The sequence below is a fragment of the Eumetopias jubatus genome, unplaced genomic scaffold (assembly GCF_037043125.1).
Source record: "Eumetopias jubatus isolate StellerSeaLion01/CBP00866 unplaced genomic scaffold, mEumJub1_p1.0 scaffold_9, whole genome shotgun sequence".
Classification (NCBI taxonomy): Eukaryota; Metazoa; Chordata; class Mammalia; order Carnivora; family Otariidae; genus Eumetopias; species Eumetopias jubatus.
Window position 1 is genome coordinate 128,999,933 of NW_028274815.1, and position 27,994 is coordinate 129,027,926.

Below are 27,994 nucleotides of genomic sequence, written 5' to 3' on the forward strand. Positions count from 1 at the left end.
TCTTAATACCACTCATTGAAGCCATTCCTTCCTGCATCTGAAAATGGCAGACGCTTGCCTTCGCTGGCTTCCCTGCTGTGAGAGCATGAGCATGTGACCTGATTCCGGCCAATGGGATTTGAAAAGAAGTCTGAGGGGGCTCCTGGGAAAGGTTTGCCTTTCAGGGAAAAAGGTGGCATACGGGATGAAATGTCCCTCTTCACTGGTTGGACCTCATGGGTCTACATTAGCCGTCTTGTGACATGAGGCATCAAGCCTGAGGGCCAAGCCACCTGCAGGAGCTGGAAGAGCAGAAAGATGGAACGATTCTAGAATCCTGATGGTATCATGGAGCCATTAGCCCAAAACCAGCTACCTTGGAATTTTTTGTTACGTGAGATGATGCATCTTCCTCCTTGTAGAGGCCACTTTTAGTTTTCTATTCTGTTACTTGCAGTCCAAATTGGCAGATTACCTGATAGGATTGTTGAAGGGATTTCAATGAGATAGGGGATATAAAGTACCACTAACTAGCGCCTGGCACAATCAACAGTAGCCAATCAGACTGAGATACATGCCCTGAGACTATTCCAGGGAAGGCAGACCCTCCTGGCCTGGCGAATTATTTCCCTCTCTCTCCTGCTAAGAAAAGCCTGGAGATTTTTCCAAGAAAGCAGAAACCCAGTGGTGGCCCAGGACCACAATCCTGCCGCTCAGACGGGGCTGACCCCAGCTTCCAAACAAGAATCATCACATTGCCTTTTGCCTAATGGATTTTGATTTTCACTCCCCTGACGGTGAAGGCTAGAGCCTGTACTTTGGTTTGTCTCCGTGTTGCCAGAACATCCCATCAATTATTAACAGCGTCAGCTCCGTCTCCCAGTACTGCTATCAGAAGGAAAGAGTTTGTCGCAACTCAGCCCACCCAGTCATAGAGAAAGGACTCTGCTCCTATTTATAGCAACGAGCCCCACCTACGCCCATGTGCTGGGCACCGTGCTAAATCTTCACAAACATGATTTCCATGATGACCCTGCAAGAAGGGCCTTGCATCTTCACCTTATAGGTGGAAGGCGAAGGCTTGCAGAGGTGAAGAACCTGCCTGAGGTCAGAAACTGGGGAGGTGGTGGGACTGGGCCTGGGACCCTGGTCTGTCCTTGCTCTAAACGTAGGAGATATGCTTGTTCCTGCATCTCACAACCACGGAGCAATGATCCTCCCTTTGACCATCTCATTCTGTGGCCTCTGAGAAATTTCCATAGGCTTTGCTGCTCTGATAAGCAAGGCATCTAACCTGGGGGATGGATGGGGTGGGGTGGGCAAAGTACACGTGACTGAAGGAGGCCAGGAAGCTGGGTTGCAGGCAGGTGGTGAGGAACAAGTGACAGAGCCCCAAAACCCAAGACACACTGACTGACTGATTGCTTGATTCATTCATTCAGTCCACATGTAGTTATTTGGAGCTCCTCTGGGCCAGCCACCTTGATGGGTGCTGGGAACAGAGCTGTGACTGTAACTCACGGAGCTCATACTCTGGAGGGGGAGAAAGAAAAGGAAGCAAATAAAATTTCAGGTGGTGCTCAAAGCCTAGGCAGGAAAGACATTGAGTGTGGTTGCAGAGAGTAAGGGGAAGGAGAACATTTTAGACAGGGGTCAGGAAAGTCTCCTGGAGGAGGGGTTATTTGAGCAGGGACTTGCTCAAATGAGGAATGAAGAGAAGCAGCTGGAATGGGACAAGAGGGGGCAAAGCATTCCAGGTGGCAGGAATAGTAAGTGCAAAAGTCCTGGGGCAGGCTTTAGCCTGCCCTGGGTAGGGAACAGCAAGGAAGCCAATGGACTGGAGCCCAGTGAACCAGAGGAGAGTTGAATAGATGAACTCAGAGAGAGGACATGGCGACTGATTCGGTAGGGTCTGATATGCCATGGCGGAAGGTTTGGATTTTATTCTGAGTGTGGTGGGAAACCTCTGGAGGATTTTAAGCAGATGCATAATGTGATCCAGTCTCTATTTTGAAAAGCTCCCTCTGGCTGCGGTGAGGGCAATGGATTTGCACGGGGCAAAAGTGGAAGCAGGGAGACTGGGGAGAAGTCTTTGGCACTTAATCACTATGGAAAGAACAACGTCTTCAAAATTACACTTGGGTTTGAATTTCTGGCTACTCTTACTTGCCTGCTGTGTGACCTTAGGCAAGTTACTCAACCTCTCCAAACCTCCCTATTTGCAAAAGGCGGGATAATAACAGAGAGCTGGTATAAGGACACAACACAACCCAGTTGTGTTGTTACATTTCATACAGTGAATGTTTGATCAATGGTCAGGATTTCTGTACTGGGGGACCAATGATCATGCTTGCCTGTGAGCCTCCCCATTTCAGCTCTAGCTGCAGAATGTCCTAGACCGTCCATCTGCCAGGAATGTGAACTGACAGCCTGAGCCTGGGATCACGGAGAGGTCATGAAGCTCGTCCCTGTGAGCGGATTAACCCGAGGGCAAGATGAGGCTGTTTATTACCAAACAGCGCCTTTTGCAAGCCTGAGCTCCCTCCCCTGTCTTGCTGCCGGACGCCAACCCAAACACAGCCCTTTGCCGGCTTCTTCCTTGGGAGGGTGACTCGACCCTCCCCGGCCCCTCATTCTCATGTCTTAGGGACAGGACAGGGACGGGGAATAGTCATGTTTGGGCCTAACCAAGGTGTGTGTAGGAGGAACCCGTGTCAGGCCTGGAAATAGCAAAATAAGTCTGCTGATCCTAAGCCGGTTAAGGGTGAGTGGCTGTCTTAAGAAGGAAGCTTTCTGGACACGAAACCTAGGGCAGGATTATGGTCAGAGGCAGCCCACAGAAGAGGGAACCAGGCCTAGAAATCTCTGCATTCTCTTTGGGGTTGCCAGGGAAGAGAGAAAACGTTTAGGCCTCCCTCCACCTTCTTCCCAGCCACCCCCTCCTGCAACTACTCTCAGAGGCCTCTCCCCAAGCCACCAGATCTGGGGAAAGGACCCCACAGTGTCCCCTTCAGACCCAGCCTTGCAGGTGGACCTTCAGTGAGGGGCCAACTAAGCCAGGGGGATCCCACAAGGAGAGGCCAGGCGGGACATGAGGCAGCCCGAGCACATACATGATGCTTCCTCCTGCCTTTTTCCTTTTGTCGCGAACACATTTACCTACCTGTCCCCCACCCCCAGCCCCTCCTGGCCCCACTCTTTGAGAGTGTTCTGCATGTCTTTCCCAATGTGGTAGTCCTGGATTTCGACATCAACACTTCTTATTTCTGGCTCCCCCTGGGCCTCACACAACCTCTTCTAGAGCACTGAACACACTGTGTTGTCATTTACTCCCAACACCCAGCACGTTGGCCACCTGAAGACAGGCCCCATCTCTCCAAGGCATTCCTGGAACCCAGCCTAACACAAAGAAGCAGCTCATCAGCACTGACCCCCTTCTCTGGCCTGGCCCCCCACCCCAAGTCTGTCTCAGGCTGGCATACCCTCTGCCGTTACCCAGCAGCACACTGGTCCACTTCGTGTGATCTAAGCCTTTCTGCCTCCTTCTGCTTCATTTTTCACATTTTGCCTAATTTTTCTCTCTTATTTCAAAATTTACATCCTCTTCCAACAGCCAAAGCATCTTTACAAGCTGCACCAAATCATTCTTGGAATAAACTCACCAAATAAATAAAGAACAAACCAGGGGTGACCCTTCGCCCACAAGCATCCACAGGCAGCTGCGTGCGTCATGCATGCACATACCTACCCCTCAGAGTCCCTTTGCCTCATTTTTCTTACTTATGTTAAAACTGCCTGACAGTATCTCAATGTCCTCCAAGCACATCTGTAAGCTGCTTTCATTCCTTCCTTGGGGCAAAGTGGGGTTATAAATAGAGGGGTAAGTATTAGAATCGCAGGTGACCCCCCCCCAACTCCCGCCTGGGTCTAGGACTCCACAAGGGAGCATTATGTATATAGACCAAACTCAACTCCATCCCAGCAAGGCTTTACCGTCCCTCTGTGCCTTCTTATTTACAGTGTCCACCCTCTGGCTGTGGGAGTTTACATCACCGCAAATCCTCTTCTCCAACAGAGTCGAGGTATAAAGTATTGGATGATCAGGGGATGAGGTGACCAATGCAAACAGGAACAGTTGGAAGGTGTTCGTCCTCACCTCTGAGGTCTGGGCCACAGCCCCTACCCCTTCCTGGTGTTCTTTGGGAACGAAGCCAGAGACGCCCCCCCCCTCCAGCGGCGGTCCTCCAGCCGGGGACCCAGGCAGAGCCCCCAGTGCAATTGCCCGCAGACTCCGGACTCACCTTGGCAGCCACGGAGGAATTGGGCTTCTCCAGGAGGTCCCAGAGCTTTTTCCTTTTCTCTGCACAGCACGTGTTATCGAACTCCTCCCCTTCTCGCTCCCGCAGGGTCTCGGCCTCCCGCTTGAGCTCCTCGTTCATCTGCTCCTTCTTCTGGTGGTAACGGGCTTGGCAGCAGGACTCCAGGTAGATTTCGTCGATGCCCCAGTAGTCAAGCTCTTGGCTGAAGCTCAGCGCGCACATCTCCTCCATCATGTGCAGCCGCCCAGTGCGGTAGAAGTTGAGGATGGAGGTGAAGGCGCCTGGATGGCGGTCGAAGAAGTACTCGTTGTCGTCGAGGCTGTAGTCGTCACACACCTCGAGCAGCGAGTCGTGCGTGTTGCAGTCGCGTAGCTTGCCCAGCCGCGTGCGGGGCAGGCGGTCCAGGGTGCGCCAGAGCACCTCGTGTGCCAGACCCCCGACGTTGAGGCGGACGCGCCTCGAGCACGCCTTGCTGCGCACGATCTCCATGGGCTCGGGCGGCAGCGAGCTGGTGGAGCGGGAGCCATGCTTCGTCATGCCCGCCGGCATCGCTGGTCCGGCCTCCCCCGCCCCCCCTGCCCCCCCCAGGCCGCTGTCACTGGACGGCAAGGCCGGCCGCTGCGGGGGAGGGGGGCAGGGAGCGCTGTGGGCTGCTGGGGGTGCAGGGGACGGCGCGGGCGCGCGTCAAGGCCGGCTTCTCACCTCCATCCCGACCGCTGAAAGGCAGGAAGCGGACGCGGGTCAGGAAACAGGGAGCTGGGTGCGGCCCCTCCCCACCTCTCCACCGGGGCCCCAACCGGCCTTGACCTTCCCGGTGCCTAAGCGGCTCAGGACTGGGGGGCGGGGGCTGGGGGGGGGTTGATGCTGAATGGCTTGGCGCTGTCCCTCCCGCCAGTGCTGAAGTCCGCCCCACCCCATGGGTGGAGGGAGGGGCGGCTCTTCGGGGCGGGGAGAGGGCCCCCAAGAGGCGCTTCGGGGATCCGGGAGGCCCCACCCCGGGTTTCTGCCGCCCAGGCCAGACCCAGCCGCCCGGGGCGCTGTCCTCCCCTTCGAGTGCTGAAACTCGCTTCTTTCTGGGTCTCCCCGTCGAGTCCCGAACCAGCCCCACAATGGGCAAAAGGGGCGCTGCATGAAAAACTTTTTTTTTTTTTTTTGAGATTTCTCATCTTTTCCTTCCCCCTGCTCCGAAATAATTCGAATTTGAGCTCTAGGGGGTGGCAGTGGGTTGGCTTTTTCTAAACCTTAAAAGACTTGGGGGAAATTCTGGGGGGATTTCAGCTACCCACCTGTCGGAGGTCATAACTGACGGGGTGGTCAAAGACAGCCTCGCTGTTCCGGAGCGACCCCTCTCCCTAAAGCACGGGAGCATCTCTTGAGGTCGCTCCGGTAACTAAGTGAGCCCTGAAAGACGCAAAGCCAAGATCTGTGCGGAGTCCTGCCCCTCCCCCTGTGCCCCCTACCCCACCGCAGGAGGGGCGCGCAGAGTCCTGCAGATCCACCTGCTCCATCCTTCCTTCTCTCCTTCCCCGCCCCCGCCCCCCCCTCGCTCCTCTCCTGCGATGGCTTTTTATAACTCCGGGTTCTGCGCCTTTCCCGGGGCTTGGAAGGGAAGGGGTGGGGGAGGTGGGAGGCGGGGAAAGGAGCTGAATTTTCTGGCCTTTTCAAAACGTGCCTTCCTCCCGCCGCGCGCTGGTGATTTCGGGGGCTGCCCTGAGCCCCCAAGAATGTGATCCTGACGCCCTCTCCCCTCGCGCCTCCCCAGGCCCCAACCCTTGCCGAAGAACCCCCAATAATACCCCCCCCGGCCTGAAGCCGCGGAGCCCAGGTAGACCAACAGGCCGAACCGCGGCAGGCGAGCCCCTTTCCTCTGTCCCCTTGTGTACCCGCCGCTGGCCGCGCGCCTCAACACTCACCCCCAGGGCGGCCGCTTCCCGGGGCCAGGGAACGCGCATCGCCCCGGCAGCCCGGGCGCCCCCGCCCGCGGGCAGCGGCGGACCCGGGGCCGGGCTGGGCCCGGCCTACGCCGGCCAGGCAGGCGACGCGCTAGGGCTGCAGGCGCCGCGGAGCCGGGGCTCCCTCTCCGAGGCTGGGGGCGCGGGCGAGCGCTGGGGGCGCGGGTGGCAGGTCCGCGATCGGGCGGCGCCTCCTGCTCCACCTCCTCCAGCTCCTGCTCCTGCTCCTGCTCCTGCTCCCGCGGCGGCGGCGGCGGCGGCGGCGGCGGCGGCGGCGGCGGCGGCGGCGGCGGCGGCGGCGGCTGCTTGAGCGAGATCAACAAGTCGGGGCTGAGCTTAGGCTCTGCGCTGGCTGCGATTCTGTCCCGCACTTCGGAGCGCCCGGAGTCGGGCACCGAGGCGGGACGGCGCCACCTGCGGGTCGGAAGCGTGCGCGCCGCTTAACTCCTGCCTGCCCGGCCCAGCCTCCAGGTGAGGCTGGGGGCGGGCTAGGGCTTTGCGCGAAAGAGATGCACCTGGCGGCCCGGCCCTTCCCACCTGGGCTCCCTTTCCTGGCTGCCTAGCAATCCTGCCTTCTTTTGTCAGGTGAAGAACTTGGGGGTGAGCACCTACTCTGTGTGAGGCACTAGGATAAGCGGCTGAGAAACAGCTGTGAATCAAACACAAACGTTCAGCCCTTGGAGAGCTGGCTGGAGACAGACAAAAAACAAGAAAGTAAAGAAATATGTCAGACGGTGGTAAGCGCTGGGGGGATAAGGAAGTAGAGAGGGATAGAGGCAGGGGTGGGGTGGGGGCAGATTGCAATTTTAAATAGCCCTTGCTTTCATGAGCTTCCATGCTAGATTCTAAAACCTAATTCTAGGATGGAATTCTTGATTCTAGTGGAGGAAGGTAGACAATGAAGTAGATCAACAGATAAATATGTAATGTGGCAGCTGGTGGCAACAGCAAAGATGAAAAATAAAGTAAGGTGAGGGGAAGAGAGAGTGAGGGGTCAGCTGGTTTATAGAGCCTGGCGATTCATTATTCATTCATTCATGTTACCTTGGGCAGCTGGTTATTGAGAGCTTACTGGGTGCCTGGCCCTGTGCCAGGCTGGGCAAAGGAACCACCCTCCCCTGGAACTCTTGTCCAGTGGAGGAGACAGAATCCATCAAATAATCTCCAGAAATGAATATAGAACCAAAGGATTTACCTGAAGAGGTGAGCAAGGCTTCCCTAAGGATACCATAGTTGGACCTCATGTCTATTCATTTATTCTTCCAAATACATATTTACTGCATGACAAGTAAATAGGAGCTAGGGATACACAGTAAGCCCCCTGCTTTGGAAGAGAAAGCTGTGACTAAGCCACAGGGCCCCTTCCCCTCTCTGGCCCTTTTCTTCATTTATAAAATGAGGAGATTCATTTCCATAGTGTTGTACCTAATATTATATATTATAGTATAATATTATATATAATATATAGTATAATATATAATATATAGTATAATATATAATATAATGAATAGTATAACATTTTATATATATATATATATATATATATATATATACACACATACATATATACATATGTTTAAAGTAGGCTCCACAGCCAGCATGGAGCCCAACACATGGCTTGAACTCATGACCCTGAGATCAAGACCTGAGACGAAATCAAGAGTTGGACCCTTAACAGACTGAGCCACCCAGGTGCCCCAATATTACTATATTTTTTAAATCTGTTTACTTTCATCACCTCCATCATCATGGTCCTTTTCCAAGATGTCATCCTCTTGTGGGTAGAAGCCAGTGATGCTGCTAAACGTCCTCCAGTGCACAGGATGGGCACTCACAATAAATAATTCTCCAGGTCTGAATGTCAATAATGCCAAGGTTGAAAAACCCTAGATTAATTTAATAGAAGGCAAAGGTATTTGCTAGTCTGGAAATGCTATTCTCTCAACCACTAATTGGTGAGCACCTACTATATGCCAAACACTACTCTAGACACTGGAGATCCAGTGAGAAGGATAAAACAAGCAATCCCTATGCTTTTGGACTTACATTCTGGTGAGGAATACAGTTAATAAACAAGTTAAATAAATCACATCACTTGGATTGTGATAAATGCCACGAAGAAAAGTAAACAAGAGGAAGTGGTAAAGCATGTCTGAGAGGCACCAGCAACTTTAGATAAGGGTGTCAGGCAGGAAGTCTTCCAGGAGGAGGTGATATATCTAAGCTCAGAGCCTGAGGGCAGGAAGAAGACAACCATGTGAAATTCTGAGGAAGGGGTTACAGGCAGGGGAGCCAATAAAAGCAAAGGCCGTAAGGTGGAAATGACCTTGGGAAGGAAGGTTAGAGAGGTAGATGGGACTAGGCCACACAGAGCCTTGTTGGAATTTTATTCTCAAGGTTAAGGAACGAGTTTGAGTTGTTTCTGATCCTGATGGGAAGCCATGATAGCGTTTAAGCAGAGAAGTCCCATGTGCAGATATATTTTTGGAAGTGATTCTTCCAGCTGCTGTGTGCATTATGGAGTATTGGGGGACAAAGATGGCAGCAGGAAGACCCCTCATGAGGCATCTGCAATTGTCCGGGCCAGTGGTGAGGGGCTGGGACTGGAATGATGGTAGTGAAGATGGTTGGGCAATTTCACGGCCGTAAGGCTCTGGAAGGAGATTGATTCTTCCCCAAGCCCAAGGCTAGTGCTAGATACTCCATGTCATTCAGATTCTTCCCTCTGGGTGGCCCAAGTCCTGCAAAGTTTGGTTCCAGATTTGGATAAAGAACATCTAGATATACCTGGATCTTGGAAGTGCAGACAGTGGGAATAGCTCTGTCTCTGCTTCCCCAGGCTCTGCGCAGCGCACAGTTCAGAATTTTTCCTTTCTGAATGAAAAGACTAACTATTTGAAAACATCTGGCCTTCATTTCCTAGAATTTTCTGCCATCATGAGAGAGGAGACTGCCTAGAAATAAAGCCAATTCCGGGGAAAGTAGAGCCCAGAGGTTGAGATACTGAGTCCTGACAATGTCGTTAGAGTTTCTGGATCCAGTCATGCCTGAAGGCATCGCCCCTGGATTTTCCAGCTGTGTGAGCTAGTAAATATTCCTTTTTTACCTAAACCAGACTGAGTTGTGATATTTTCCTTTATGTCCCAAAGAGTCCAACTGATACAATTCTTTCTCCACAAACCAAAAGTTTCCCATCTCCTTATAATGTACTTATAAGAAACAGAGGAAAAGAAAATGAACTTACAGGAAACAGGGCAAAAAGAATAATAAAATTCAGAATGTTTTACAGAAAAGGGACCCCTCCCCCCGGAAAGAGTTCAAGTATAACCATGTCATTTTGCAGATGGGAAAAATTAAAAGCTCATCAAGGGGAACAGCATCCCAAAGGTCAACCAGAGAGTAGGCAGCTGAGTGCCCGCACCAGGTCACAAACTATATCTGCTCAGGCCCTCTTGGCAGACTTCCTGCTGAGAGGTGTTGAGATTTTTTACCTGAGGCTGAGTGATATCAAGTCAGCCCAATTCACCCCTGTAAATACAAGTGAATCCCTTGTAAACTGTAGTAGCAAGAGATGTATCCACTCAAAGTCTTTTTTTTTTCCTTCTTAAACCCCATAATACGGGGTACCTGGGTGGCTCAGTCATTAAGCGTCTGCCTTTGGCTCAGGTCATGATCTCAGGGTCCTGGGATCAAGCCCCACATTGGGCTCCCTGCTCAGCGGGAAGACTGCTTCTCCTTCTCCCGCTCCCCCTGCTTGTGTTCCCTCTTTTGCTATGTCTCTCTCTGTCGAATAAATAAAAAATCTTAAAAAAAAAAAGAACCCATAATAACAGCCATCACTCTTTATAATCCCACTGAGTGGCCTCAGGTTTCTTGGAACTTCTGGGCACTGAATTAGATTAATGAGTCCCCTCTCCCCTCTCCCCCACAGACCTCTGGGAAGGAATAATTGCTTTATGAGGGTAGTTATGGAGGCACCCAAAGGCTCAAGGGAAATCATTGACATCTCTGCGTGGGTGTCACTCGGGACAACTGCTCTTTCTGTGGCCTTGCCCAAAGTTCCAGCAGCCCTGGGGGATTTTCCATCAGCTTGGACTCCAGGCTTCTCACCTGTTTCTCTTTCGTCACACCCAATAATAATAATCATAATCATGAGTAAAATGGGGCTAATGATAGAATCTACCCCCCAGAGTTGCAGGAGAGACTAATGAGATAATGCGTATGAAGTGCTTAGCACCCATGCCTAACACTAGTAAGTACACGTTAATATAGCAGCATCAGCAACAACCATAATAGTAGCAGCTAACATTGAGCAGTTACTATATACCAGGTACTGTACTAAATGCTTTGCATGTATCTGACCTCATTTAAGATTCTTTCTGGCTCTCTCGCCCTTGGGCTGAATATTCTAATATAAAGACTTATTAGCTGTTGGATGATCCTTGAGTGACCAGATGTCTGATTCTAGTGTCCATCCCATTCTATGCTAGCCTGATTGATTTTATCAAGCCCTGGGTTTCCTGGCCCAGGTTCCTGGTAAAGGGTGAGCCTGGTTTTCTTACCAACCCATATATTTACCTATTCTTCTTCCGTCTTTTGCCTACCACCTACCCATTAACCCAGCCATCTAGTCAACCATCCATATACTATCCAACCATATAGCCACCAAGTTATCCAACTGTACACCCAACCAGTCATCTATCCACTTATCTATCAATCCCATGTACTCACACATCCATCTTCCTTTCCATTCATTCACATATTCTATCCACTACCCATCTTTCCACCCATTTATACACCCACCAACCATTTATCCATTCATCTACCCATTCATTTACTTACCCATTCACTTACCCACTCACCCATATATCCAATTACTTACCCACCTACTCACTCATCCACTTATCCATCCACCTATCCATGCATCTACTTACCTACTCATTCATCCCCCCACATAATCATCCAGCCCAAATATTCATGCATCTGTCCACCATTTACCTACCCCCTCATCCATCTGTCCATCCATCCATCCTCCATCCACCCACCCACCCACTCACTTGGCCATCCCCACTCATCTACTACCTACCATTTTATAGGGTTTATTACATGTAACGCTCTGTGGTAAGCCCCGGCTCCCTCCCTGGGAGGAAATATGGGTGCCCCCAGAGGGTCCCACAGAAGGAGACAGGTAAACCTGCACATAGTCCATCAAACCCCTTTGTAGCCTGGACTTTGCCAAAGCCATTGACTCCCAGGGTCTGCAGCCAAAAAATGATGAAATACAGGGCATGGATGGATCGAGGCATGGGCTTCCAGCAAAGCAATTAAAGGTAAAGTAATATCTCTTCCCCGCAGATGGCCTGGGAACTCCAAGATGTGATGGAAAAGGAGCAAGTCAGCAAAAGGAGGAAATCAAAGCTACAGAGATCAAGAGCAAATTAACTGATTCTTGTAAGATAACATTTCATTGACATCCAGCTCCCCTGCCCTTTGGGAACGGATATCTTTTCTACCTTCTCTCCACTGCCCTTGTCCACCTCTTCCCAGTCTCATCTGCCTCCTCTCTGATCTTCATCTCCTAGTTTTATTCTTCCTCTAACCCAACCTCCCTGCAGCTACCAGGGTAGGCCTTTAAAAAGCAGAAGTCTGGCCATGTCACTCTCCTGCTGATAAACCTTCATAACACCTCACCGTCCAGGATAAAGGACAAACTCTCCCACCATGAGGAAAAGACCACTTGTTCACTTAGTGCGTATTTCCTGAGCACCTACTATGTGTCAAGCTTATGTTGCATGCTGGGAATGCAGGAATGGTGAAGCATAAACAGAGACATTTAAAAATAATCTAATATTGATAATTGCTGAATAGGAAATAAGAAAAGTATGAATGTCAGAACAACGGGAAGGAGGGAGCAGTGATGCTGCAGGTGAATGGTAAACCAGAGTAATCAGCAAGCCATAAAAGAGCAGGGGGGAGGGCGTTCCAAGCTAAAGGTAGAAGGGAGAGCAGGTTCAAAGGCCCTGGGACAGGAGGGTTGAAGGAGATGGAAGATGGTGGATGTGGCCAGAGCAGAGTGAGTGAGGAGGGCCAGAGTGGTCCAAGAAGGCATAGGAGAGAAAAACAGAGAAGGAGAAAAATCATGTAGGTGAGGGCTGTGGGGAGATGTTTGGAGTTTATGTCAAGAGCCTTGGAGATTCTTAAGCAGAGAGTAGCTGATTTGATTTTTACTTTCAGGATGTAAAAGACTGTTTTAAAGACTTCTGAGATCTTGGTTTCTGCAGTGGCCTCAGAGTCTCCAAACTGAGGACAATCCCTGACAAGACGCCTCCCTCAAGGGAGAGTGCTGGCCCCTCTGACATAGGGTGGTCCTCGATGGGCTTTGCAGCCCTTGCCTGTCATCCCCCTCCACGGAGATGGGGAGACAACTGATGGCATTTTGGGTTTGGGGAGATGGTTGACAGAATTCTGAGTATTTCCTTCTTTCTCACAAAGTATGGGTGCTTCTCTTCCCCCACACACTTAGACACAGAAAGTTGTGTCTGACTCTTGCCTTCTCTGCTTTTCCAGCTTCCTCACTTACCACTACCTCCCCACATTTCAGGCAAACGCTTTCCAACCTCTGGCCCAGTGATAGCCACTTCCCAAACATGGCCCTCCATGGACCTGCCTCTGGGTTGGCACGCCTTGCCCCGTTCCAATCCACCTCGACTCTGGGCTTGGCCTTGTGACTCATCTTTGCCAGCAGAATATGGCAGAAGTGATGCCATTTCCAGACCAAAGCCTTAAAGAAGGCTTTTGTGCTCTCGAGAGCTCTGAGCCACAGAGTGAGAAGCCCTGAAATTACACAGGAGAGAGGGGCTCAGCCATTCTAATGTCTTAGCGGAGCACAGCCTGTCCATTGTTCCTGCCAACGCACTTAGATGTTGCTGCCCCACCTGACATCTGCTTGCAGCTATGTGGGAGACCCCAAGTGAGACCTGCAGAAGAACCATCCAGCTAAGCCCCAGGCAACCCACAAAACCATGAGAAATAATAAAACAATTTCATTCTATTTAAATTTGTTTTGGGGGATAATCTCCACACCCAATGTGGGGCCCGAACTCAAACCCCAAGATCAAGAGTCACACGCCTTTCCAGCTGAGCCAGCCAGGTGCCCCAAAACAACTTTATTTTATTTTTTATTATTTATTGATTTGAGAGAGAGAGAGAGACAGAGCAAAAGAGAGACAGAGAGAGCAAGCATGAGCAGGGAGGAAGGGCAAAGGAAGAGGGAGAAGCAGGCTCCCCACTGAGCAGGAAGCCTGACATGGGGCTCCATCCCAGGACCCTGAGATCATGACCTGAGCTGAAGGCATTTGACTGACTGAGCCGGCCAGGTGCCCCAAACAATTTCATTTTAAATCACTACATTTGGGGGTTATTTGTTACACAGCCACAGATAACTGCTACAGGGCCTTTGTTCATTCTGTTTCTATTGCTTTAGAATGCTTCCCCAACTTCAACCATCAATTTTCCCACACAGTGGACCCTTACTCACCTTCCAAAATCCAGATCCAGTGTCACTTTCCCTGCCTCCTCACCATCTGGAGTAGTTTCTCTTTCCTCTGGGAAACTTCATTATGAGGCTGAGGATATGCATTCTTTGTCTCCTCCACTGGTCGTGAATGACAATATTAACTCACTTAATGCTCACAAAGCCTGATGTCATCATTATCCATTATCCTTATTTTACAGGTAAAGAAGCTGGGACATAGAGAGATGCCCCAAATCACCCCGGTATTAGGTGGCTCCACAGAGATTCAAACCTAGGCAGAGCCTGTGCTCTTAACCACTATAATATGTGGTCTCTGAGTAGAGCCTGAACAGTAATGACATCGATTATTCCAATTAACACAAAATCCAGAGGTAGGTGATGCTAGGGTCTATCACAGCAGCAACGAGAGGCCTCAGGATTCTTGGATTTCTCTGAGAGTCTCTTATCTTCATGATCACAAAATGGCTGCCAGGGCCATGTTCTCTCGTGACAGCTCTAAGAGAGGGAGGAAGGAGGAACTTCCTCCACACTTATGAAGCTCCCCCACGGACTTTCCTGATCATCTCATTGGCCCGTACTGGATCACATGACAACTACTAGCCCAGTCACTAGAGGGGCCTGATACCTATATTTGGTTCAACCCGTTTTTTTTTTTTAATGCATAATTTTTAAAAGAAATTTTAGTTAGTGAACATATAGTACAATACTGGTTTCTGGAGTAGAATTCGGTGATTCATCACTTACCTACAACAAACCTCAAGTCTTGATTTGGAGGTTGGGCCCATTTTCTCTGAGCACATGGCTGCCTAATATGTGAAAGAAACCAGCGTTCTTTTAGCAGGGACACTGGGAGTTTGGCCCTTGGCCAAGGAATCAGTATTTCTCCCACAGTGGTCAGCCCTCAGAGCCCCAGAAATAAAGTCACACAGAGACTCTGTTCATCATAGGGATCCAGATGCCCCCAGGCCACTTTCTCGGGTTTGCCTAATGTGGGTACACTTGCCTTGTCTCTCCCCGGACACTCAGGCCACTCTGAGGTCCTAGGGGATGTCCCAGGGCAAGAGGACAGCATGCCACCAACTCCCCCCACTCTGCACCCTCTTTCCCACACACACAGATGCTGGAGTGACCAGAGGGGCTGGTGGTGGTGGAGCTGTTGGGTGGAAGGGAAAGAAGCATCTGCTGTGTTGAATATACACATCTTATATGTAAAATGTCACTGTCTTACTTGAGAGATCCATCACAGCCAAGTTCAATCCCACCGGACCTGCCTCCATGCCCCCCTGTAGATGAGGAACATGATGCAAGGGACATTTGCCTTGGGAAATTATTTTTTGCTCTAAGATTGGAGAGAAAAAAACAATTTTCTTTTTTATCTTCCCCAAATCTAATTCATTTCACCTCTTCTTTTTTATATTAAAACAAATGCAGGGGCGCCTGGCTGGCTCAGTTGGTTGAGTGTCTGCCTTCGGCTCAGGTCACGATCCCGGGGTTCGGGGATGGAGCCCCAGGCATGCCACAGGTCACACCAGCCCCCATGCTCCCTGCTCAGTGGGGAGTCTGCTTCTCCCTCAGCCCCTCCCTCTACTCGTGTACTCTCTCTCAAATAAATAAAATCTTAAAAAAAACAACAACAAAAAACAAATGCATATGTTGTCGTGAAGGATAGAGAACATCCAGTGAATTTTAAGAGATTTTTTTTCTGCTTGTCTTACTTTGTGAGCCTCCTCCCCAAGGTCCTCTATGGGCATCCTGTCCCTCTTTTGCCGACAGGATTGTTGATAGATCCTCAACATGGTCTCAGGAGGCAGAGAGGCCTGCACTCAACTCTTGTGGTTACTAGCCATGTGATCTTGGGCAAGCCACTTACCTCTCCGACCATCAGTTTCTCCATCTGTAAAAATGGACAATAATATACAGAGGGATGCTGGCGGTAGGACTGGATTCTAAAGGCCCTGTCCCGAAGTTGGCACACAGTAGGTCATCTGTGCCCCTCTTCCCAGAAACCACCCTTGCCATTCCGGACATGGCCAACTCTCAACCTAAAGCACACTCAGAGGCAGTTCCATAAACAAGGATGGTTTAATACATTTCAGCACATTTCCGCTCAACAAGATTATATGAAAATAGAATTCTTTATTAAAACAGCAAGGCATAATAATCACTGCTACTCTCCAGACACTGTGTTTACTAACACACACATACACACACACCAAGATCAAGGACTCTAGCAAGACACTTCAACTCCCAGAGCCTGTTTCTCCATCCGGAGAATGGGCAGGTGGGCCGTCCCCAGCTCACTGTGGGCGGGGCCGGCCGGCGGCAGGAGAATGGGCGGAGCTCGAGAATGGGCGGAGCTCCGGCATGCGCTGAGCAGCTTACTCCTCCTCCTGCCCCAGACGGTCAAGGAGAAAATCTCGAGGTGGTGCTGGCCTGGCTCTAACGGCCCCTGCATTGCTTGCTTGTCTCATTTTGTAACAGAGCAGAGACAGAGCTCAGGCTCTGAGCCTTGGCGACAGGGGCCCGGAGGCCCTCCCCCGGCAAATGTCTTTTTCACAGCCACTTTCTATTTTTGGCAGCGAGTGATGCACGTTGTCCCTTAATGACAGCGGTGGAATAAAGTTCCCCTTTTAAGCAAATTTAAAGTTTAAACGGTGAGTCTGTTTTAAAAGAAAATATCTGGTAAACAACAATACGAAATAGAGCACAAACAAAATAACAATAATGCCGACGGAGAGGAAACACTTCATTAGGTCGACCTAAGAGCATTTCTGACATGTGTCCTGCAATTTTGTGGTTCTAAAGCAAAGTATGAAGAAATACAACGATGTCCGGGTACCTTCTTTACTAACCTGCAGCAAGGAGCTAACACACTCATCTTTCCCTCTTTACTCTACCCTTATATTTATTATTTTTTTTTAAAGAAGGAAAGGGTGGGTGGGGGGAGGAAAAAAGAAAGATTAAAACAAGGGAGGGTTTAAAGCATCGTCCCCCAAGTTCTACTTCAAGATCTCTGGTACCAGCTGGGGCTGCCTGGTGGGAGAACCATCTCTTCCTAATGTCTGTGGTTCCAAGGAGGCGCCACCTGTTAGAGGAACTGGCCTTTTAGGGAGCATAGGTGAGAACCTAGTCCCAGTGACAGGGCAGCCCTGATTTGGAGGGGGGCAAAGTCATAAGGGCTTTTTCCCCCGCACACCGGGGTACAGCCCTGCTCGAAGAGATCTTCCTGCATCTATTTCTGCCAGCCTTCTTCCTTCCCTTCCAAGCCAGGAGGAGGCAGCTACGGTTGCCATGGAAACAGGCTCCGTCCTCCCACAGAAGGCTGCCAACCCTGTTTTCCCGCAGAGTTAAGAAGCAGGCGGCAGCGGGGGTCACCCAGGCGTGAAGATGGGTTTCCCTGGGGATACCCTGCCTCCTGCCAATCACAGTGTCTGTCTGGGAATCCTGGGGGTGCCTGGAGGCTGGGGGCCAGGGAAGCCCCCAAGCCCTGGTGCTGCTCTGAGCAGAGACTGGCCCCTGGAACGTTCAGCGATCTCAGGTCCTCTCCTCCCTCCAGCTAAAGCTACAGGGACCGAGCTATGCGTGCATATGCATGTCTGTGTCTCGTGAGATGCAGCCAGCCATGGGTGCCTCTGGCTTTGTCAGCTCTCCGATGTGAAAGAGAACTGACCCTCCACCACCCCCCTTGAGCCCAAGGAACACAGAGCTGCCCATCTACCATGTGCTACTGAGACAATAATTCTGCCAAATCCTACCAAGTCACGTTACCTCTCTGAGCCCATTTCCTCGTCTCTAAAGAAGGCATAACTGTCCTCTCTTCACAGAAATGCTGTGAGAAGCAGAAATACTGCATCCACTGTGCCCATCACAGGCATTTAGAGGGTCCTCAATAAACAGGGACTAATGTTAGTAATAAACTTAACAAGAGAATAAAGGTTTCCACGCAGTTTTTCTCTTTGACCTGTTTTTTCTAAAGCTGACACAAAGGCAAGTTTTCATCCTTGATCTTTGTTCGAAGGACGGTGCATCCAGGATAGGGTGCACCACTGGTCCGAGGACCAATTAGTAGGTTCCTACCACCTCCTACAAGATTACTTCTAAGAGTTAGAACAGGGCTCTCAACTGGAATGCCTTCAAGGGCCAGGAGGGACTGTGAATGGAGAAGCAGAAAGAAAAATTTCCACCAAGTGGAAACCCTAGTGAGCCAGAATGCGCATGCCCTGGATAAGGGAGGGGGCAGCTGCTCAGCTCTGGCCAACAGTTGCCCTTGGGAATATGGGCCCAGTGTGGCCAGATCTTCCAAATTTTCAAGAGAAGCTGGACATTTTAAATGAACTCTCCCACAGATGACATGGTAACAACTAATGTATTTTTTCATAAGCGTAGGCCAAACAAAACAGGTCGGCCAATGGATCATATACCACAGCTGGAGCTTCCAAGGTAGGATGTAGAAAACCAACACCTCTGTTTTTGGCTTGACCATCCCAAGGAGCCCTGGCTGGTTCCTTCCATCGGGACCATCCTGTTGGACTGTCTTTCTTATTCCCTACTTGAGTCTCGACACTGGGAAGCTCTCTCATCTGGAGCCCATACGTCTAGAACAAAGAACTCTACTCCTCAGAGCCCAGTCTTTGGAGGGGGCTCATGATCTGCACCTTGAACGTATCAGCCTTTGGGAAAACCTTCCTGAATTTTCTCAAGCATCAGTGTGAATGGAGAGATGAGGGAAGTGTCTAGAGAATAGGGCACTTAGGGAGGAGAGATTCTAAGGGACTCCTTTGGTGTTGGCTAGTTTAATAATAATCTGGGGACACATTGGCCCTTTTATGGCCAGCATCTGGTTTGACTGGCTAAGGCCTGGACCACAGCCTTGGCAAGGACTTGGCCCCTCGGGGAGGTGGGGCACAGCAGAGCAGTAAGGACTCCTGCTTCTGCCCTGCCTGCCCCAGCTTTTGTGGATATCATGGGGGAGGGGGGGGCGGGGAGAGCAAGGTGAGCTAGGAGCAGAGACTCATTTTGGAACTCAACCAAAGCCGCAGACAATTCACAGAGCTTTGTGTCCGTTTCCATCCTCCTCCTGTCAGCTTGCTTTCATTCCCCTCCCCAGACACAGCCTTCTAGGAAAAAAAAAATCAGCAAAGTGGTCATGCTTGCCCTGTTGGGCAGTCAAAGCTCCTGCACCCAGGGCAAACATAGACACAGGAAATTGGGTGATGGGGGGCAGGCTGGGTGGAGGCACGTGTGCAGAGCCCCGTCTGCTCCCAGAGCTCATGGCCGGACGCGGTAACGGACGGGCACGTCGTGTTCCGGCTGCATCAACCCGAAGCCGTACCTGCTGAGGTCGAACTCGGGGATCTCCACGTCTGGGTTGATCAGCTCCAGTTCAAAGTGCCCCAGCACAAGGAACACGAATCTGCAGAGAGATGGTGTTGAACGTGTGCGGCATTGGAAGACTAGGGGGCGCTTCTCTGGAATAAGGCAGGAAGGCAATGGCTTCCTCCTCAGTCTGACCCCAGCCCTCGCTTCGGGGAAAGTGGGAGAAGGAGAGGGCAAGAGCACAGAAGTCCACGAGCTCCTCCCCGTCCGCCAGCCCCTGTGGCTCGGAGGCCCACCCACCAGTTCTGCTGTGGGGCTGGAGCAGAAGTGACAAGGGCCGACTCCACACCAAAGGCTGCCCGGTCAGCATGAGGCCCTCGGCGTGCTCGCTGCCCGATGGCTGTGTGTACCTCGCGCTGGGGTGCCGGAGCAGGGAGATGGGTAGCTGAGTCTGTGTGTGGAAGGCAGGGGTCCTCCCACACCCACAACCCACTTTGTGAGTTGTCACAGGCCACTGAGATTTGGGGGTTGTTTGTTACAGCAGCATTGGCGACCCTTTCCGACTCCCCCAGAGTCCTCCCCACCCCCTACGCCCCACCCAACTCCTGGAACCCTTACTGTCTGCTCTGGTCAGGGCCGCTACGAAGCCAGCGGCTGCCTCTGAGACTGGGAAAAGGCGCCCCTGCCTCAAGGCGGGAAGGCGAGGGTAGAGAGAAGTCTACACTCTTGATAGCGGAGCTGGGCAAACGCAGCTCTGCCTCTTGACCCTCATCAGGTTTCTTTCCCCACTCTGGGCCTCAGTTTCCCCACCTGGTCAAAGAGGTGGGATGGGTCCGTCCCAGCTCTGAAGCTCTAGGATGCTGGAGAGTGAGTTTATACAGGACAGGGCGGGGAGTTCTGTACCCACACCTGGATGTGGATCATGGCACCTCCCCTCACCCAGGTGCATGATCATGGTGGCAAATGATCTGACCTCTAGGGTCAGTAATGGACTGACCCCTACTGGGCAGGGTTGCATGAGAGTGAGCGGAGGTCAAATAACAAGAAATTGACGAATTTGTTGAACTGCTAGGTGCCAGGTGCTGTGCTAAGCATTTAGTATCCGAGATCTCTTTTTATCTGTCCAAAAACTTTATGAGGTAATACCCGCAGTGAGTTCTGCTGCAACACTTTTGGACACGTGAGTCTGTTCCAATGTGACTGATGTATTGGGGCACCAAGGAGGCCTCAGGCCGATTTCCCATTTGCTCACGTGTTTTGTGTGCGAGAAGCACGAGGAGAATGCAAAACCGCACCCAGCTGGACCCACTAAGCGGGAATCCACAAACCCACGCACGCGCACACCTAAACTCTATCTACCAGCAAGCTCAGCTCATGGGGTGGCTCGTGCGCCCCCAGGGGACCCTCCTTCCACACTCCACAGCACAGCTGCAACCCACCCACCGCCCACTTCCACAAACAAACTTCAGGTGGTTTTCAAAGCGAAGCGCCATATTTACGGCAGCACCTAAGTATTTCTCAGCCACGAAACATGTGTAAGCCTGTACAACTATCTCCCCCCCTGGGTTCTTATCTTGCATGTGTCACTTAGGAGGATTTTTGTCTCTCAGGCCCCAGCCCCATTTCCCCCACAATCCCTGTGGATTTTATCATGTGGTTTCACATGGCCGTGATTTTTAGGAATGTCACCTGAAGCATTCAGGCAGAACTGGCTATATTAGGAGCTCCATTTCACTGCTGAGAAAACGGAGACCAATAGATTCATGTAATGTGCCCATTCACTTAGCACAATGCCTGCATATTAGTAATTACTAGTTATTAGTAATTACAGTAATAACTAGCACTTATTAGATATTTACAATGAGCCAGGCAGTGGGTTCGGTACTTTGCAAGCCTCAGTTCCTTTGTTCTGACACCCCTGGGATACAGTATGATCAGTAACCCCAACTGGACAGTTGAGGACCCAGGCACAGCAGGTGACCCAGCTTACAATTACACGGGGGCAGGACAGAAGGACAGGTGGATGTCATAGCCCTGGCCCGATCTGTTTGTGGCCCGGGGGCCAAGGCTCTTGGGATCCAGGGAAGAGAATTTATAAGGCACTCAAGTCCACAGGCATTAAAATAACCAAGAGGGAACAATGACGTTTGGCCAGGTCCTGCTGAGGGGTTCTGAACGTGCCCGGCAGCTGCAGACAGACAGCAATGGTCAGCGGCACCAGATGTCCCGTGTTTAGTATTTGGACACCAGGTTTGGAGGGAAGAGCTCACTGCCAGATCTGATTATTTCAGAAGAGACCAGAAATCTGGCTTTTTTTAATGTGAGATCTTCTGATTCTTAAAAGTTAGCACACATTTTTAAACACACAAACAGACCTGTGGGCAGGAGATGGCTCATAGGCCGCTTGGAGCCTCTGCCCATTTTCCTGGCTGAGAACCCTTGGTCTCCAGAGAGGAGGGCGTGTGCCAACGGGCTGGAGCAGGTGTCTCCCCCACCAGCATCCCCCCCCGACCCCCACACTCACTGTTTGATGCTGTTAATGGCATAAGCCTTCCCCACGCACTGGTTGTGTCCAGCTCCCCACGGCAGGCTATAACTTTTCAGTCGTTTCCCGTCCTTGTAAAAGTCTTTCTTCTCTGACCCATCAGAGTTCAGGAATCGGTTATATTTAAATACCTGAAACGGGAAGGAGGTCCATTTTCTGACTCCACGCCCAGAGCACGCAGGCCCGAAGAAAACCGTGTCAGGATGTCCCTTGAAGTCTTGTTTATAACAGGGAGAAACTGAAAACATTGTAAAGGCCAATCGATAGGGGATTGGTTAAAAAATTATGACAGCCATTTAGAAGGTTGAGCTTGCTCTTCGTGTGCTCACACAGAATTTTTAGACTGGCTGTTGAGTGAAAAATGCAAGTTTCGGAATAGCATGTGTTGTGTGATCCTCTCCACACACCTATCTATTCATATGTGTGTGAGTCTGTTGTGTGTGTATCTGTAAAGGCATAAACCTAAATTAAAGGCTACTCTCCAAACCATTGTTAGGGAAGTCTGTGGAACTGGAGAGGAAAAGGAATAAAGGAAGATTTTTACTTTTAAACATATGTGTCTGTATATTTCTACTTTATAAGGATATATTAGGCAGTTTAAAATATAAAAATTAAAATGATTTTTAGAGGTGGCTGGCTGGCTCTGTCAATATAGCATGCAACTCTTGATCTCGGGATCATGAGTTCAAGCCCCATGTAGGGTATAGAGATTACTTTAAAAATTTATTTTTAAAAAAGAGGATGCCAATTTCCTTTGGCTACACTGTAGAATGGTAAGGGGGATTGTATCTGAGCACAGGGCTTGGCACAGAGGAGGAGGTGAATGAAAGATGGGTGGAAAGATAGGTGAATGGACCAGTGGATAGAGAGATGGAAGGGTGAGTTGATGGATGGATGGGTGGGTGGGTGGGTGGGTGGATGGATGGGTGGTGGGTGGGTGGACAGATGGACGGATGGATGGATGGGGTGGATGGATGGATGGATGGATGGATGGGTGGATGGATGGATGGGTGGGTGGGTGGATGGATGGATGGGTGAATGGATAGGTAGGTGGGTGGAGGGGTCGATGGATGGGTGAGATGGATGGGTGAGTGGATGGATGGATATACAGCATAGATCCTGGCACAGGGTAAGCACCCAAATCTGTTAGAAATTGTGAAAGTTTGACCCATCTCAAAGTCCAGGGAGAGAGAAAAGTGTTGAGAAGCTGACATTGTAACATTCCAAAAAAAGGAAAATTGCTCAGCTACCGTTTACAAAGCACTCCATGTGTGCCAGGCACTGTGAAGGCCTTTCTTACATATTCTCATTTAATCTTCCTGACAACCCTGTGAGGCAGGTGCTATTATGAGGTCCATCTCACTGGTGAGAAAACAGACACAGAGAGGTGAAGGAATCTGGGCATGGTCACACAGAAAACAGAGAGCAGAAGTCGGCTGCCACTCAGATTTGTCCCAAAGCCTGATTTTTTTTCCCCATGGTCCCTAGTATGTAATTTACCTCTGGGTCTGTGTAGATATCCGGGTCTTTCTGGGGACTCAGGAAGGGAAAGAGGAGGAGGCGGTCTCCACGTCGCAGGCTGAATTCCCGCCCGTCTGCCATGGGCAGGGCCAGGTCCACCACAACCTCCCGGGTAATGAAGGGCGCAGCGGTGAGCCTGAGGCTCTCACTCAGCACGCTATCTGCACACGCAGGTACCAGGAAGGGTCAGCAGCTGTCCCCTCACACACTAAAATGCCACCCCCAACCCTCATTTTATAGAGGAAGGTGAGCAGGCTCAGAGAGGGTATGTCACTTGCCTACCATCACACAGTGAGGCCACAAAAGGCCAAGTGATGAGATGTGATTACTATGGTCCTCAGACCTTGGATGTGAGGGTTTGGGTCTGACTCTAGGAGAAGCTGTGAGGGACTATGGGAGCCAGGGAGATATCAGAGGAGACTAGAGGGGAGCAGGGCCATCGATATTGGTTGTTTCCGTCTGCCCAGCTTACATTTCCCATCTGGAAATAGTTCCCTGGTTTTCTTCTGGGGACCACCCCTCCCCCACTCTCAGAGGTTGGGCTGTTGACTTCACTCCCAATTCCATGGGCTGTGTGTGACTGGCCAATCCAAGCATCCCAACCTTTTGAACCTCATAATTGGTTCAAGGTGGACATATAACTCAAAGAAAACCAATAAGACACATTCCTGGGACTTTGGGTAGGGATGTTGCAGAGAAGCGCACCCTTCCGGGGCTGACAGCATATCAGCCTGGACCCGCTGGTGGCCGTCCTGCAGGCCCAAAACTGGAGCCAACCCAGCAGAGCAGGGCTGAGAGTGCGAGTAGAGTCCTGATGATGTTGTTAAAGCACCTGGGTCCACCTGTGCCTGAAGCTAGATATCCTCTGAACTTTCTAGTTAATGCCCTCAAAAAAAGTCCTTTTTCTGCTTCAGCCAGCTTAAGTGAGGTTTTCTGCCGATGGCAACCACAAATCTACTGAGTCCACGAGTCCTGGGCAGCTGAGACAGGGGCATAGAGATGCCAGGTCTAAGAAGATAGGAGGTCTAGGGAGACCCTAGGTCAGAGGATGCCAAAGGACCCTGGACTTGTGGAAGCCCATGCTGGGAAGGCCTTAGGGTGCCCATGATGACTCAGTCTTTGGGGCTAATTTGAAGGGCCTGCCTCTCTCACCGAGCACAGGCATGGTGTCCAAAACCTTCTGGGGGAGGGTGGTCATCTGTGAAATGGGCTGCTCAGCTCTGGAGAGGAGCTGTTCGAGCTCTCCACGGACAGCCGCCAGGGCCTCAGGATTCTTGAGGAGGAAGAGCAGAAGCCAGAAGGCAGCAGGACCCATATTCCCCTGCAATGAGAAGGAGCCCCTGTTATACCACCAAGAAGGCAGGCCTGGGGCGAGAGCTGATCGGTCTGTGCCACGGACACAGCCCGGGCCAAGGCACAGAGGTTCCCACGCCTGCCAAATACCTAGGCATGACTCATGTTTATCTTCAGCTCAGGCCGTGGCCCAAATGTGCTCTGGGGATTTGGTGTAGCCCGATGCCCATTTCAGGGCTATTCTTGGCATCCCCGACCTTGAGCAAACTCATTGATCTGAGCTCGCACAGGTAATCTTCATAGCAAATGGGCAAAGAAGGGTCAGAAGTAGGAACAAGGTGTATCAGTTAAGATTATGGTTAACATCTGAGGATAACTGCATCCTTAGCTCCAATTCTCCACCCTTCCCTGTATCCACGCCCCTCACCATGGACTTGGCACTCCCTCCCATCTCAGAGGTGGAGGGTACTTCCCCAGGCCCGTGAATCTCTTAGGAGACCTGTGTGTTTCCACCTGCCTGGCTGGCTTGCTGGTCCCACGAGGAGGACGCAAGACACACGGGGCAGAGCTGGCTGTCCATCTGAGCCTAGTCTAGAGCAGCTGACTCCCAGCAGACCCACAGACACGTGAGGTAAATAAATGCCCCTCATTGTGTGCCACTGCGTTTCTGTGGTTGGCTGCTACACAGCAATAAAAAAACTGATGTGACACCTGGACATCTACTTTCAAATATTTGAGTATTCTGTATGTATGAAACAAAGAAGCCATAATCAATGGGGACTATGAGAGCTCAGAATTTCTTGAACAAAAATTACATAAAAATCCCCAATAGTTTAGTAATTAGGAAAATGGATAAAATTTCTTGCTCCCAGACTTCAGCCTTAGCTGAACTGTTTTAATATTCAGGTTTTTAGCATGTGGCTAAACTGTGTGAGGGGTTCCCTGAAACGAGCTCCAGGCATGGGTGGAATACCAACTCACCTCGACTGGGGTGGGGGGAAGAGTTTTGTCCACCAGCCAATCTTGATAACGTTAACAGTCATTACATATCATATTTCCCCAGTAACTCTATCACAGACATAACCGCATTCGCAGACATTTGCACAAGGATACTGATCGCAGGGCTGATGTAACAACAAAAGATTGGAAGCAATCTCAATGTCTATCAATAGATCAATGAGATAAAGGATGATCCATCCTCAGGATGATGATACAGGAAGTCGTTAAAAGGCAGGTGGCTGTGTGGCTGTGTGAGTGCTGACGGGACTGTAGCCAAGATGCAGGGAAGCACGACGTGGAACAGGGGTTCACTATGCTCCCACTTCTGTGTACTTTTCAAGAGGGATCATATGAAGAAGCACAGACCAGCTCTTGAAGGAGCCTCTGGGACAGAAGCTGGGAGGACAGGGGGTGGGTACTGATTTTCACTGCATATGTCTTTTTAAACTGTTTGACTTTTTTTTCATGGATACAGTACTTTTTTTTAAAGATTTATTTATTTTTAGATAAAGGGAATGGGGAGGGGCAGAGGCCGAAGTACAGGGAGAATCCTCAAGCAATCTCCCCATTGAGCACAGATCCCGACACGGGGCTCAATCTCACGACCCTGAGATCATGACCTGAGCCGAAATCAAGAGTCAGACACTTCACCGACTGAGCCACCCAGGTGGCCCTGGATTCAGTATTTTTAAGCAAAACAAAAACAAGTATCTTTATAGTGATCTGCAATGACCAGGAGAAAGGCTCATGACACCATATTAAGTAAAATTAAAACGTGGATTTTAAAAACTGCATGATCTTCATCACAGAAGAAAACATACAGAAAAGGTAGTAAACAAGAGCACCAGAGCATCGATGATGTTGACACAAATTTTGGTTTTTTTCTTTAGCTACTGAGAACTCGGCACTAAGGAGGTGCCACGCTTCCTCGCTCAATCCTCCCTTCAAGCAGGCACCGTTATCACCCTTTTCACTGAAAAGGAAAACTAAGTACTCCCTAGTCTCTGCTCATGGCCCAGCACATAGCAGGGGCTCAATGGCATTTGTCAAATAAACATCTATGTCCCAAGGCAGCCCGGGAGGTGGGCTGGCAGAACTCTGGATTGGACCAGGCAGAGCTGGGTTCAAATCCCAACTCCCCTCTTTCTGTGATTCTGGATAAGTCACTTCTCACTCTCGGTCTCAGAACTGCCGTCTTGAAGGGCACCTGGGTGGTGCAGCTGGTTAAGCAACCAGTTCTTGATTTTGGCTCAGGTCATGCTCAGGGTTGTGAGATCAAGCCCCACGTTGGGCTCTGCGCTCAGTGTGGAGTCTGCTTAAGACTCTCTCCCTCTCCCTCTGTCCCTCCCCCTACTCTCTCTCTCTAAAATAAACAAATAAATCCTTAAAAAAAAGAACCTCCCTCTTGGTAAAATGGGGATAACATGCTCACTCCTGGGGTGTCCACGTGGGCCCCCTGAGACTGAGACTGGATACAAGCGACCTCCACATGTTGGGCACAGAGTAGATGCTCAGCAGTGGTTTCCCCCCCAGCACTCTTCCTCTCCCTCCCCCCACCCCGTTCGAGAACAAGGGGGAACTTGGACACTCTTGAGAGTTCCTCCAGCACCTCAACTCCAGCAGAGACAAGCAAGGTCACTTGCTGTCCATCACTTAAATAGCCAGGGGAGTGTAGTGATAAATAATTCAGCCTTGCGTTAACTCAGTGCAAGGGCCATTTTATCTCAACCAGTCTGATGGGGGCCACTACTGATTAATTACGAAGTGCGCGGGGAACTTGAGGCTGCTCAGTGATCTCTGCTTTCAGGAAAAAGCTGTGGCAAGTTAGGGAGGTGGCAAAGGCTGCCTTCCACCCAACCACCCAGACATGTGAGTGTGCATGTGTGTATGTGATCACACCACTACAAGAGATCTTGAATTCACTATCCTGGAAGCTGAGCCTCCCGTAGGGCCTTGCCTCAGTTTACCCAGGAGGACATGTCCCATCTAGCCTCATTCCCTGCCCCTGCAGCCAAAGTCCATTCACCCAGGAGCACCTGTTCTCTGCTCTACTTTTTCTGTGAATGGCGGTAGCTGGCCTCCAGGGGGCGCTCAAGGTGTGCGGGATGCAGGTCCCCCTGACCACACAGTCAGTAGGAGTGGGGGACACCTGCCTCCCTGCCTGCCCCGCATTCCCTCTCTTGCCTGTGGGTAACAGCACCCTTTTCCTTCGAAGAACTACCTCCACTTCACTCTGATCATCTGGGGCTGACCCACCCCTCGAGACCGCAGGTGTGGCCACGTGACCCAGGCTGGGCCACTCTGAGTGATGCCCTCAGAGGGGACGTGTGACCCTGGCTGGGCCAGTGAGCACCACACTTGGGATCTCTGCGAGAATCCCAGGGAAGGAGAAGCCCTCCTCCGCACGGACTGCCCAAGAGCGGGAGCCGCTGGTGGCCTTCACCGCCACCATCTGGGGAAGCCCATCTGGGGCTGGAGCCTACGACGCAGAAGAAAGCAGAGCTGAAGGATGGGAGATGATAGATGATCTTTCTTT

General features: G+C 50.8%; 2 protein-coding genes across 2 annotated transcripts in view; both read right to left on the reverse strand.

The window, feature by feature from the left end:
* Positions 1–4,847, reverse strand: part of KCNB1 (potassium voltage-gated channel subfamily B member 1) — an 89,917-nt gene extending 85,070 nt beyond the window's left edge. Inside the window, exon 1 of the mRNA XM_028125266.2 lies at positions 4,281–4,847. Within this exon, the coding sequence (XP_027981067.1) occupies positions 4,281–4,847 (567 nt within the window). The remainder of the gene's footprint in view (positions 1–4,280) is intronic.
* A 14,205-nt stretch (positions 4,848–19,052) lies between these two features.
* PTGIS (prostaglandin I2 synthase) overlaps positions 19,053–27,994 on the reverse strand; it is a 37,882-nt gene continuing 28,940 nt past the window's right edge. The window contains exons 7-10 of the mRNA XM_028125249.2: positions 24,319–24,487; positions 23,146–23,327; positions 21,625–21,776; positions 19,053–19,197 (exon numbers count right to left, since the gene is read on the reverse strand). Of these exons, the coding sequence (XP_027981050.1) occupies positions 19,053–19,197; positions 21,625–21,776; positions 23,146–23,327; positions 24,319–24,487 (648 nt within the window). The remainder of the gene's footprint in view (positions 19,198–21,624; positions 21,777–23,145; positions 23,328–24,318; positions 24,488–27,994) is intronic.